This window comes from Hippoglossus hippoglossus, chromosome 13 (genome assembly GCF_009819705.1).
Source record: "Hippoglossus hippoglossus isolate fHipHip1 chromosome 13, fHipHip1.pri, whole genome shotgun sequence".
Taxonomy (NCBI): domain Eukaryota; kingdom Metazoa; phylum Chordata; class Actinopteri; order Pleuronectiformes; family Pleuronectidae; genus Hippoglossus; species Hippoglossus hippoglossus.
In genome coordinates this window covers 14,567,156-14,580,223 of record NC_047163.1, presented here as the reverse complement: position 1 = coordinate 14,580,223, position 13,068 = coordinate 14,567,156, and the positions used below count along the sequence as shown (strand labels likewise).

General features: G+C 45.0%; 1 protein-coding gene across 1 annotated transcript; it reads left to right on the top strand.

The window, feature by feature from the left end:
- Positions 1-7,207: 7,207 nt before the first annotated feature.
- LOC117773124 lies at positions 7,208-8,969 on the top strand. The gene is made up of 3 exons (XM_034604822.1): positions 7,208-7,824; positions 8,118-8,775; positions 8,955-8,969. Exons 1-3 carry the CDS (start codon positions 7,208-7,210, stop codon positions 8,967-8,969), a joined length of 1,290 nt encoding a protein of 429 aa, XP_034460713.1.
- Positions 8,970-13,068: the final 4,099 nt, after the last annotated feature.

Here is a 13,068-nt window from a genome sequence, read left to right as displayed (position 1 = left end):
CAAACAAACGGCTCATTAAACAGGCAGGTTTAGAACAGACACTGCACTAGATTATGCAAATGAGCGAAACAACAGATGTTACTGTACTCAGTGTCCAAAATATTATACGATTTTGGAAACACAATATATCAAGCAGTATTTCTGTTAAATCCGAGGCACAAACCTGTTTCATTTATTACAGGTATAGTGCCCACAACCACCATCTGCAAGAACAGAGGGTCACAACACACCTCCTCAGGAAAACTCCCAATGTGATGCTCTGTGTGTGTGTGTGTGTGTGTGTGTGTGTGTGTGTGTGTGTGTGTGTGTGTGTGTGTGTGTGTGTGTGTGTTCTCTCCAGCTTACAGTACGTGCACATAATGGAGCCTATATTTATATCAATATGCTTGAATGTGGAGCTGCACAATAAATCAACATAATATCCCTCCTGTAACATAAGACACATTAACTGCACATTGACAAGTGCAGAGCCGTAAGTCTTCCGTGCGCGGGGCTGCGTGGGCGTTGTCAAGTGCAGCTGCTATTTTTGGGTCACGCAGGTGCAGCAGTGTAAAAAGGTGCAGGCCGAGGTGGAATATAAATCGGAGGATGAGGTGATTCATTAATTCCCTCTTAACCATTCACGTCACTGGTCTCATCCCTCTGACACACTTGTGCCAATCCCAGTGAAGCATGACAACCGCAGCTCACCAGATGGAAAGAGGGTCTCCAGGAAATGATGTTGTCCGGATTAGTGAGGAGAGGCAAGATCTGAATACGCAGATACTCAACGCGGAAAGGCAGATGATGAAATGATACTAAACAGCATTTTCAAGAAAAGGCAGACGAGGTGATCAATCAGGAGCTTTTTCTGTTTTATTTCTACTAACCTACGTTTCCAGGCGAGATCTCTTGGTGTCATCTTTGACTCAGTTTTGAAATGTGTCAAACATATTAACACTGTTAGTAAGGAATTTAAATTTCGGCAAAGAAATGTAGCCAAATTCAAACCCTCCCTAATTTAATCCTATGTTTATTCAAGTGCATCGTCTTTCGGTGTGAGAGCAGGACTTATTGATTTCACTTTCAGATTTTTGCAATACTTTCAATCCAAACCATGTGCTCCCACTCACATAGCCCCAGCTGGTGCTTAGACTTGCTCTGCTTGTGCTCAAAATCTACGCTTGCACTCAGAATTTTTTGTTGCTTCAACGGATTTCCTGCGCTTCAGCTTCAGCTCTTCTCCTCATGCACGAATCATCTGCTCTCAGATTTTTCCTCTGCCTATCAAAATTCCCCAACCAATAGAATGCCAGGTGTGGTGTTGACAAATGAGACGGTCCAGCTCCCAGACCAGCTGTAGCCACTCCAAAGCTTTGGAACAGTCTCCTATTTACAGTAGGTATAAGACATATTAAATATTATACTGAAGGCCTACATGCTTGATGCAGCAGGGCGACATCACACCAGAAACAGATGTGATTCTGAGACGTCTGCTCTGATCACAGACGCATTTTCCAGCAAAAAAGCCAACAAGCCCCTTTCCGGCATCTCATTTGAATGAACCTCCCGACTGTTACACGCCTCTCATACCACCTGTGCACCATGTGCTCTGTGCTTGGCACCAAAACACCACACAGATGGACAAAGCTAATTCCAAGGTAGGAAATCAGCAACCTGTCGGAGCGCTGCTTGAGCTGGCCGTTCTGCTGTTCCAAAATATACATATATTCCAAAATATACATGTATTCAATGTATTTCCCAGGTTTGTGATTCTACATCACAGAGGTAAAACTACTGTGATCAACCACTTGTTTGATCATCGAACACTACTTACATTGCAAACTAGAATGGCGTCAGTAGAGTGCATAATTAAGGAAGCTGCACACACTCATGAATATCTTTGACAAAAGCAAGATTCTGTTCATCAAGATCTCTGCATTATTAATTGAGAAATGCATAAAAATGCTGGAAAATGCACAATTCTCCAATGTTTAAGAAAGTGAAAACAGTTGATGGTTTCCTCTTGGCCCATAACTTCACCCATCCACCAAGTTTCAAGAAATATGTTGAGGATATGTGTAATTCCCCTCACAGGCAAACCTTTCCTTGGCAGAGGTACTAATTACGAAGTACACAGATAAAGATATCACTATCAGAGTCCGAACAACCTAACTAACCCAACTGTGAGAGGCCGAGTACACCCTGGACAGTTTGTACAAAGACAAACATCCATTTACTCTCACATCCACACCTCCAGTCAATTTAGAATCTGCAGTTCACCTAAACCTAATCTGCCTGAACGGGAGAACGTGCAAACTCCACACACACACTCATTCTATCTCCCTCGTACTGTATCAATGTCTTCACTCCCTCCACATTCTCAGGTTAGTGAATGTGGTGAAATTCTTTTATTTTTCATCAAATTCCAACTTCTCAAGAGAAATATGAGAATCTGCCTCAAAGGCACCACATGTGCGACATAATGTGACTGTGTAATTCAGGTGTGCAGGCAGAAATTAAATGCGAGGGAGATATAAAGAGATAAAAACAAGATATTAGGTCGAAATGTAAAAAAAAAAAAGGAGATGCTGAAGGAGAACTGAACAGAGGCTGTAAAAGCTGCTGTGAGAACAAGAGAGTAGTTATAGGTTTTCTGATGATTCTCTCCTGCTGTGAGCTGGTTACTATGACAGTGTCATGCCCGCGCTAGCTGCACCAAAGTGACCTCTAATAACCTGCAGTGTGTGTGTGTGTGTGTGAGAGAGAGAGAATATGAATCTTCAGAGGGGGAAGAAAAGGAGGAAGAGAAGGGAGAGGGGATGCATTGGTGAGAAAGAGAGATGAGACAGAAGAGAGCAGGAGAGGGTGTGATAATAAAAGAGCAAGCAAGCTGTCAATCATACTAAAGAAGTGGCTGCAGGCTGGAAAATGACCAGCATCTGATGCATCTGCAGTACATATGGTGTATCCTTCATGGTATGTGTGTGTGTGTGTGTGTGTGTGTGTGTGTGTGTGTGTGTGTGTGTGTGTGAGACCTCAGTGTGTCTGTTTCCGTATCCTGTTGATGTCAACAGCCAAAATGGGACATGAGAGGAGCTGTCGGTGAGCTCAGCGGGGGCCTTCTCTCCTCAGGTGACTCAAGATGTGCCTGCTCAAAACTCGAACCTGTGTGTGTTATAGGCATCGACTACATACAACTCTTTGATGGTGGAGCCACAGCTGCATGAAAACACATTCACCCCCATGAACGCCAGCACACAAACCCACATATTTATACACACACAACATGCAGCTCTGTTGGAGGGTGCTCAGCTGCACTGTTGGCTACGGTCTGATGAAAAGCAACTTCTCAGGAAGCGCCAAATTTGTAAGGATTCTCTCCAGGCATTCTTAAGATTAGTCATTCACAAGGCAAAAGAGGATTTGTGAGGTCCATGTGACCTTGAGCTTTGGCCTTCGTATTGTAATTAAATAATCATGTAGTCCGACTAAATGTTTGAGTCAAATCTGACGAAATTCCCTCAGGACACTTTGACCATCAAATTTTAGTTCTTTTTTGAGTCCAACTGAATTTTTTTTACCAAATTTAAAAAAAAATACTTCAAGGTGTTCCTGAGATATGGTGTTCACCAGAATGTTACTGAGAGAGAACCCACAAATTCAATGCCTCCTGCCACTGAGTGACATGCAAATCCCACTTAAATCATTAAAGTGCATTTCAGAATCAAAGGAGCAGATCTGAAAATTTGACTCAAATCTAAAATATCATACGAGTCAAAATGTGTTACACTTGCCATAGGTGTAACAGTTGACAAGGTGCTAAATGTGACATGGTGCAATGGAAACAGACAAATCAGTCATATATGTTTATCAAGCATGTGACCTAAATCTCAGCTGAAGTGTCCGGAAATCCAGTAAAAGATTTGACTACATTTGGATGGAATCTTGATTTGTTGCAGTTTTGAATAATTATCCATGACCTGATGTTAACTATCCTTAACTTTAAGAATATGTTTCTTTGAGCAGAGTAGATATTGCACAGTGCTGAAAACATTATATAAAAAAAAAATAATAATAATCCAGACATCATTAATTTTCATGGCAAAACGTTTGTGCAAAACTTGCAGGAGACAGGGTTGTAGAGTGAGACACTCCGCTGCAGCAGACAGCGACAGAAACTCCAGACGCTGAAAAATACATATTCAAGAGGAAAACAGCCAAAGGACACTTTTAAGGTCATTAAAAATAAAAATATGCTGAAAACTGTTTTCAATTGCATAACTGTTTTTTCTCTCCTTTGGTTTGTATTGTGTAAAAGAAACTTAAGCAACATCTTGTAATTTGGCAGAGTTACAAAGGGCCACTGTTTTCTGATCTATATCTCTGTCTCTCTCCCTCTGGCAATCTCCGTTTCGCCTCCTCAGAAAGTTTCTATACTGTTCTCGTATAGAAATATACACGTGAAAGTCGCCTAAAGCGGCATTAAAACTTTATTCTAGAGGGAAAAACTGCAACTGTAAAAATAGTGAAGCTAAACTCCACCAACTCTACCTCTGACTCATCTTTCCCGTCACGTAAATTCTCAACTTTATGTCTATTTCTCTTTACTGCTTAGCTCCTGCGCTTGTCATTTTTAATTCTGTCCTGGATTGTACTTGTTCATACGCTCTTTTTGTGCGAGTTGAACAGGAAACAGTGACTGTCCGTGTTCCCAGAATTCCTTTTAAAGTCTTACCAGAGCAGCGTACCCTGACTTCAGTGTTAAATCCAGCTGAAAAGGAGCGTAATCATATCAGTGCTGAGCAGCAAAGTGGGTTATTTGACGGTAGAAAGGGAGACTGAAAGGGACAAGAGCCAGATTCATTGCTGCTACAGGGGAGAGCTAATTCGGCTCTTTCAGAGGTCCTGAAAGGAGCAGCATGGGAGAAGAGAAGAGAGTCTGTGAATAGATCTGTTCAATTCCATTTTACAGTCTACGCTGGACATGTGCGAGAGGGATTAACAAGGATAAAATAAGGTTTTAATGGTGGAAATTTAACCAAAGTGTGTGACCGAGAAGGACAAACAGACGGATGGAGGACAGAGAGGAGTAGGCGAGACGGGGAAGAGCTGGGATATCTAGCAGCATCTTCTCTGGCCAACTCATTAAAATGGAAGTGAAATACGTCGAAGACTCATTCTTCAGTTTGCTGAAGTCTCAACTGAAGGGCCTTGAGAGTGTGACTGTTCCTCTAAGCCCTGATCCTGTGGTGAATAGACTGAATTTACAACAGCAGACATAATTAATACCCAGCTGAATGGACAAGAAAAGTGATTTAAGAGGGGAAAAAGGGAAAAAAAAGTAAGTAGATCAGTGGGAAGTGAAAGAGAGAAGGTCGAATCGCTGTGTTCTTTAGAGTTTCAGTGAGTCAGTGCTTTCTATTGATGTGAGGACGAGCGCTAACTAGCTCTATATCGTCTCTTATATTTTACTTTGAAAACACTCTGGGAAAATTGCTATTGATCCAAAGAGGTAAAACCACTGATCTTAAAACGTCCAACGTCGAAAACCTTCACCAACTGCCGTTTACCGCCATGGAAGCGTGATTAGAATGTGGCGGCTATGTGTATATACTGTACTGTATACCGCATATGTTGCAAAGCTGCTTTAAAACATCCTTGAATTAGCTTTGAGCAGTAAGCGGCGAAACTGAGAGGAAGGTCCGTGCATGAAGTATAATTCATCTGTTAGGAGGTATTTCTCCTCTTTCTGTCTTTCGTGTACGAATGCAAATTAACGTTGACGGGTGTGATCTTATTTTTCACAAGCTCCTGTTGTCTAAATGCTGTTAATCAAATGTAGACGTACGATGCAATCCAGCACAACTCAGAGACAGCTTGTTCCTTTATCCAACTTGTACAATGGAAATTATTTGTACAAATTGTTTGCACCCACTGGCAATTTACGTTGCGGGTAAGGAGTCAGAAATATGACTGTAAATTAGTTCAGTATCCATTAGTCTATTTATTTAGTTAAGCTCTCCTTACATTGGCTGCTGCAGGTGTAACGGTGTAAATAATTCACTAGTGGTTATGTTAAATTCTGTTCAACTTGGGACTGCATCACAGTTTTATTGTATTGGTTTTATTTTGAAAACCCACAGCGGAAGTTTGTGATGTATTAAGTGTGGCGCACTTCGTTTATGTCACAGAAAACAAACGCTCCCGCTGTAGGTAGGTTGTCGCTCTGTTCGAGTAGTGTTTAGCTAGTTGCTAATGGTTGAATGTAGTGTATGTAACACTTATGTATTAATATGAAACTCTCTTTTTTTAGTTCGAGCGGAGATTAATACCTGTTGTTGTGTGCTCTGCAATATTTGCAGGTATGTTATTCAGTTGTCATTGATTTACCACTATACGATCACGTCAGACAGAAAACAAACGCTCCCGCTGTAGTTCGAGCGGAGATTAATACCTGTTGTTGTGTGCTCTGCAATATTTGCAGTTTTGCAGAATAAAGTCCAACTGCTCCATATAAACCTGACTCGAGTGAAGTTCATGCTAAAAGCAGCGGACCAAGATAGAGAACGTCACATTGGTGCCGTGACCCGTCGATTCTCTTGCTGGATGGTGGTTTCTTCAGCGCCGATCCGGGGATTGTTTCTGCTGCTGCTGATCTTCAGTGTGTAAACAGGTGGACAAGTAACTTGGACTGTGTTGAGCTGAATGCACATAGATTAAGTTTCTTTCGTTACTCGTCTGTACTTAACTTTTTTTTTTTTTTGCATTTTGAGTGTTTTATTTTTATTACTGATATTGTATATATATATTTTTCATGATGAATATTGGTCGGGAGGATATTAGCACACCCCGTAGCTTTGGCAGGGGTAGGGGAAGGGGATTGTTGAGTTCTCCGATGTTCTTGCAGTTTGAAACTCCTGTTCGGGGGCATGGTAATGTTGCGGGGGATAGTCGGGGTACACCAGAGTTCCCTTCCATCAATAGGGATGTAGCGTTTCCCCTTAGTCGCCCTGTAGGCATTACACATGAGTCTCAAAACGCCAGCTCTACTATTCCTAGCCCTGATGCCCTTGCTACTGAGATTGTCAGTCAGATGGGAGATGTGATCCAGCAGGTTAGCCAGAAGGTATTACAGAACATTATGACCCAACTTAGCCCATCTGTTAGTACCCCTTTAACCAATGCTCCCACCCCACCATCCAAAAATGACATGTCAACTTCAAACATGCTTGATGCCTCTCATGTGCAGCTTGTGTCCCACAGAAAGCTGAAAGATCCCCCATGCTTCAGAGGGGACAGCTCTGACCCTATTTCCGTGAGAGAGTGGGAGGACCTCATGAGGGCTTTTATTAAGAGAGGTAACCTGAGATCTGAGGAACAAGCCGAGGAGATCCTTATTCATCTTAGAGGCAAAGCCAGAGATGTTGTCAAGTTTGGTACCAGGAACAGTGACATAGACCTCACCCGTGACCCTGAGGCTATCTATGGTCTCCTTCGAAGGCACTTTGACTCTGCCCCATGCTCACCACTCCCATTAGCGGACTTTTATACCACTCTGCCTGAGATAGGTGAGGGTGCATTTGACTACTGGCTCAGGCTGCACCGTGCCGTTGACCTTGCCATTGAACGTCTGAAAGAGCAGGGCAAATCGCTTGACTGTCCTGGTACTGAGGTGACACGCATGTTCATAAGGAACTGTCCCTCTCCTGAACTTTCTATGACCTTTCGTTCGAAGACAATGGACAAGTGGACTGCTAATGAAGTTCAGGACATTTTGTATGAGTATCATTCAGGTATGACCTCCACAGTGAACAAGGCAACTAAGGAGAGGGTTACAATGAACACACAGCACACAGCCGCTCCAGCAGCTACTGGAGGGCAGGGCTCACCACAGTCGCTGGCCACAGACTCTGCTACCCTGGAACGCCTTATTAGCATGCTGGAGAAGGTGTTTCTGCAGAGACCTGTTCACTCGGGTCCAGCCAGACAGTCTGGCCCACGGCGGCCTAGAATTGAAGGGTTACATGAAATGCCTTGTTCTGTTTGTCATGATGCTGCTCACTCCACCTTCACCCACTGTCGCGACCATAAGCTCTGTTTCCAGTGCCACTCACCGAACCACTCTAGGCTTGCTTGTCCTGGCCGGACGTCGTCAACCACTCATCAGCAGCCGGAAAACTAATGGATCTGCACTTTGGGGAGGATAGTGTGGATTATGATAGTGACCCTCCCAGCTGTAACAGTGATGACTTGGAATCTTTGTATGAATCTCTTTCTTCCTTTGCACCGTCTGGAAAGACTGTTATTTTTCAATTGACACACAGACTTCAGAAATCTGACAGCTTGTTCTACACCGATGTTCATGCCGCAGGTGGTGTTCAACTGAAAGCCATGATTGATAGTGGCTCTATGTCATGCTCTCTAAGTGAAGCTGCTGCGTCACGCCTCTTGCTACAATGCCCTGATTTGAAGAGTAGTCCTGCTGATGACATTGTTGTTGTTGGTGCTGGAGGACACCATGTCTACCCTACAGCCGTCTATGATTTGGAGGTGGTTATCTATGGTTTCAAGTTGCTTATCCCAACACTGGTCATACCTGGACAAGCGGATGACATGATTGTTGGTAGCAATGCTATCAAGCTGCTCATACACTTGATGAAAACGTCTGAGGACTATTGGAGACTTCTGGCTGCACCAGTTGACATTGCAGATGATGAATGTGGCCAGTTCTTGTCCCTGCTCTCCAACACTGAGAAATGGCGGGGAGGGCCCATGCCTGACAAGATCGGCACCGTAAAGTTGAGGCAGAGTGTTACACTTGAACCCCTTCGTGAACACCTTGTCTGGGGCAAGCTGCCCGCATCTGCACCTTTATCAGTAGGGAGCACAGTGATTGTTGAACCGACTCAATCAAGATCCAGGCCCAGAAATGTGATGGTTGGCCGTGTTGTCACACCTCTGTGGGGTGACAGGTGGGTTCCTCTTAAACTCATCAACCCTAGCAGCAGGGCAGTGACTCTAAGGAGAAACTGCAAGATTGCAGATGTCTTCCCGTGTGTCGCAGTAGAGGAGCTGTCTTCACCTGAGAAAGTTTCTGTCAATAACCATGGGGTCACACAGGGCTCTGCGACAACTAAGTCCCCTGAGCAGAGAAAGGATTCTTTAAACAAGTTGGGACTACAGGACTTAGACTTGGATGGCTGTGAGGTGTCTGACCAGTGGAAAGATAGACTTTTGCAGCTTGTTGAGAAGTACGAGTCAGTTTTTTCAAGGGACAAAATGGACTGTGGGGAGGCTACGGACTTTGTCCACAAAATACACCTCGTGGACGAGAGACCATTTCGCCTACCTTACCGCCGAGTACCACCAGGCCAGTATGAGAAGCTGAGAACAGCACTCAACGAAATGGAGGAAAAGGGCATAATCCGGAAGTCGCACAGCGAGTATGCATCCCCACTGGTCTTGGTGTGGAAGAAAGATGGCAGTCTGCGCATCTGTACTGACTTCAGATGGCTCAATGCAAAGACTGTGAAAGATGCACACCCACTGCCTCACCAAGCAGATGCCCTTGCTGCACTTGGAGGGAATGTTTTCTTTTCCACCATGGACTTGACTTCTGGATTTTACAATGTACCACTTCATGAGGCACACAAGAAGTACACAGCGTTTTCTTCACCCTTTGGCCTCCATGAGTATAATAGGATGCCCCAAGGTCTGTGTAACAGTCCCGCAACCTTCATGCGGATGATGTTATCAATCTTCGGAGACGAAAACTTCAGCAGCTTACTCTGTTACCTGGACGACTTGTTGGTTTTCGCCCCCAACGAGCAGCTTGCTCTTGAGCGTCTGGAGATGGTGTTTTCACGTCTGAAAAATCACAATCTTAAGCTGGCCCCAAAGAAATGTCATCTTCTGAAGAGCTCAGTTAAGTTTCTGGGACATGTCATCTGTGCAGATGGGGTTAGGACGGACTCTGACAAGGTGAAAGTCATTGCTGATGTAGGAGAAACAGAGTTGATGGAGAGTGATGGTGTCACACCATCCTGGAAAAAGATCAGGTCTTTTCTGGGCATGGTCTTTTACTATCAGCATTTCATCGCTGACTGCTCTGCAAAAGCCAAACCTCTGTTCAGGCTCATTTCTGGGCGGCAAGTTCAATCACAGGCCAAGAAAGGCAGGAAGGCCAAGAAGAAATTCTCTGCTCCACTAGCCCTTACACCAAGTGACTGGACAGCTGCATGTCAGGAATCCTTCCAAACCCTGAAAAATGAACTTACTCATGGCGTCACATTGGCTCACCCTAACTTTGACGAGCCTTTCATCCTTGCTGTTGATGCTTCTTTTGATGGCATTGGAGCTGTCTTGTCACAAGTGTCACCTGGTGAGACAGTTGCGCGGCCTGTCGCCTTTGCCAGCAAGACGCTGACCCGGTCTCAAATGAACTATCCAGCACACAGGCTGGAATTTTTGGCGCTGAAATGGGCCGTATGTGACAAGTTTGGTCATTGGTTGAAGGGGAAACACTTCACCGCCTGGACAGATAACAATCCCTTGTCCTACATTCTAACAAAACCACGCTTGGATGCATGTGAACAAAGATGGGTGGCCAAGCTGGCAGCGTACAACTTTGATCTTAAGTATGTTCCAGGAGTTAAAAATATTGTGGCAGATGCTCTGAGCCGTGAACCATTTGTCCAGTCATGTGTTGGTTACCGCTTGCTGAAAGAGCCCTATATCGCACTATTGGATGAGGTAAATGGCGTTGTCAGGGGTACAGTGCAAGATGCTTTTCGGCTGACAAACAACTGTCAGATTGTCCAAGGCACAAGGTCAAAGACACAGGACCCTGGTGCTGATCCTGATCTTCATCCTATGGGAAGTTCCATCAGCTCAGATGAGGTGTCAGCTGCGCTGAGCGCTCATGCTGGTTGTGGTCTGCTCGGTGCTAATCTACCACTACCACAGCTGCCTGAGGAAGATCCTTCCACTGCTATTCCCCAGAGCCAGCTTTTGAGTCTCCAGGAGCAAGACCGAACAATAAGCAGGGTCCTCTTCTATGTGCAACGGAAAAGGAAAGCTACCAGACGCGAGGCCGCATCTGAACCGGATAGTGTCAGTAAGCTCCTCAGACACTGGAAAAAGCTAAAAATACAGAATGGGATTCTGTACAGGTTAAAAAAAGACCACCGGCTGAACAAGAAGCTTTTCCAGTTCATTGTGCCAGATGGCCTTAAGTCTCAGATTCTCCTTGGCCTCCACGACAATGCTGGTCATCAGGGCCGTGCACGAACCCTTTCTCTCGCCAGGGAGAGGTTTTTCTGGATTGGCATGGAAAGAGACATAATTAACCATGTACGTCGATGTGAGAGATGTGTTGTTGGTAAGACCCTCGAACCTGAAGGCCGTGCACCCCTTGAAAGCATTCAGACATCTGAACCAATGGAACTGGTGTGCATTGACTTTTGGACCGCTGAACTGAGTGACAAGAAAACAGTTGATGTCTTGGTCATCACCGACCATTTCTCTAAAATGGCACATGCCTTCCCCTGTCGAAGTCAATCTGCGAAACATGTTGCCCGCCGATTGTGGGATGACTTCTTCTGTGTTTATGGCTTTCCCAAGAGGATCCACTCGGATCAAGGGGCCAACTTTGAGAGCAAGCTCCTGAAGGAACTTTTGGAGATGGCAGGGGTGCGGAAGTCTCACACCACACCTTACCACCCAATGGGTAATGGTGTCACAGAACGCTTTAACAGGACGCTGGGGAACATGTTAAGAACCCTTCCCCCAGTAGCAAAAGCCAGGTGGCCCCAGGTGTTGCGGACTCTCACCTTTTGCTACAATTGTACGATACATGAGACAACCGGCTTTGCCCCGTTTTACCTCACATTCGGACGGGTTCCACGTCTTCCTATCGATATCATGTTCCAGCATGTGCTGCAGGATGACAAAGTGATCTGCCAAAATGAGTTTGTCTCTCGGTTGAAGCAGGACTTGTCTGAAGCCTCGCGGATAGCTCGGAAACACAGCCTTGATGAGCAAGCACGTCATGCCAGGCTCTATAACCGCAAAGTCAAGGGCTCTCCACTGGCTGTGGGTGATCGAGTTTTGCTGGCCAACCGTGGTGAGAGAGGCAAAAGGAAGCTCGCTGACAAATGGGACTCTACACCATATGATGTTGTGTCGGTGAGGTCTGGGATCAACGTGTACAGGATAAGGGACGTCCTAACTGACAGAGAGAGAGTTGTGCACCGGAACCTTCTTCTCCCAGTTGACTTTCTTACCTTGGATGTGGATAAAACTCCTGCTTCCCTTATCGACTCAGATGATAGGGATGTGGCATGTGGAAGTGGTCAAGACTCTGAGGAGAGGGACAATGTGGATGGCTACAATCGGACTATGGACTGGCTCATGCAGATACCAGATCCAGACCCTGACAGTGTAGCTCACTTACCAGATCCAGACCCTGTCAGTGTAGCTCAGATACCAGATCCAGACCCTGTCAGTGTAGCTCAGATACCAGATCCAGACCCTGATAGTGTAGCTCACTTACCAGATCCAGACCCCGTCAGTGTAGCTCAGATACCAGATCCAGACCCCGACAGTGTAGCTCACTTACCTGATCCGGATCCCGTCAGTGTAGCTCACTTACCTGATCCAAACTCAGTTAGCATGTCTCATTTAACTCCTACAGATGATGTTGATGAGTACCCTGCTATTTGCACACAACCTCATAGTGTTCATACAGGCCATGATGGTTCAGTCACTAGTAGATATGGGAGACACATCAGACCTCCTAAAAAGCTGATCCATGAGATGTCACACAAGGTTGAGAATACCTTCCCTGTTTCAAATCCTGTTTTTGCATTCTTCCATAGAATATTTGAGGTCTAGACCAACTAGGATTTTTTTTGTGGATTTGGAGTATGCATTGTGTATTGCCTTGAGTGTGATGTTCAGGAGATGTAAATGGCATCTTCTACTAGTCTGTTAAAGGTATTGGGCTTGGTACCTCCCTATCCTTTTGCACTCCTTCTGGGAGGATTTGTATCGACTGTATTTGACATCAGTGATTTGGTTTCACTT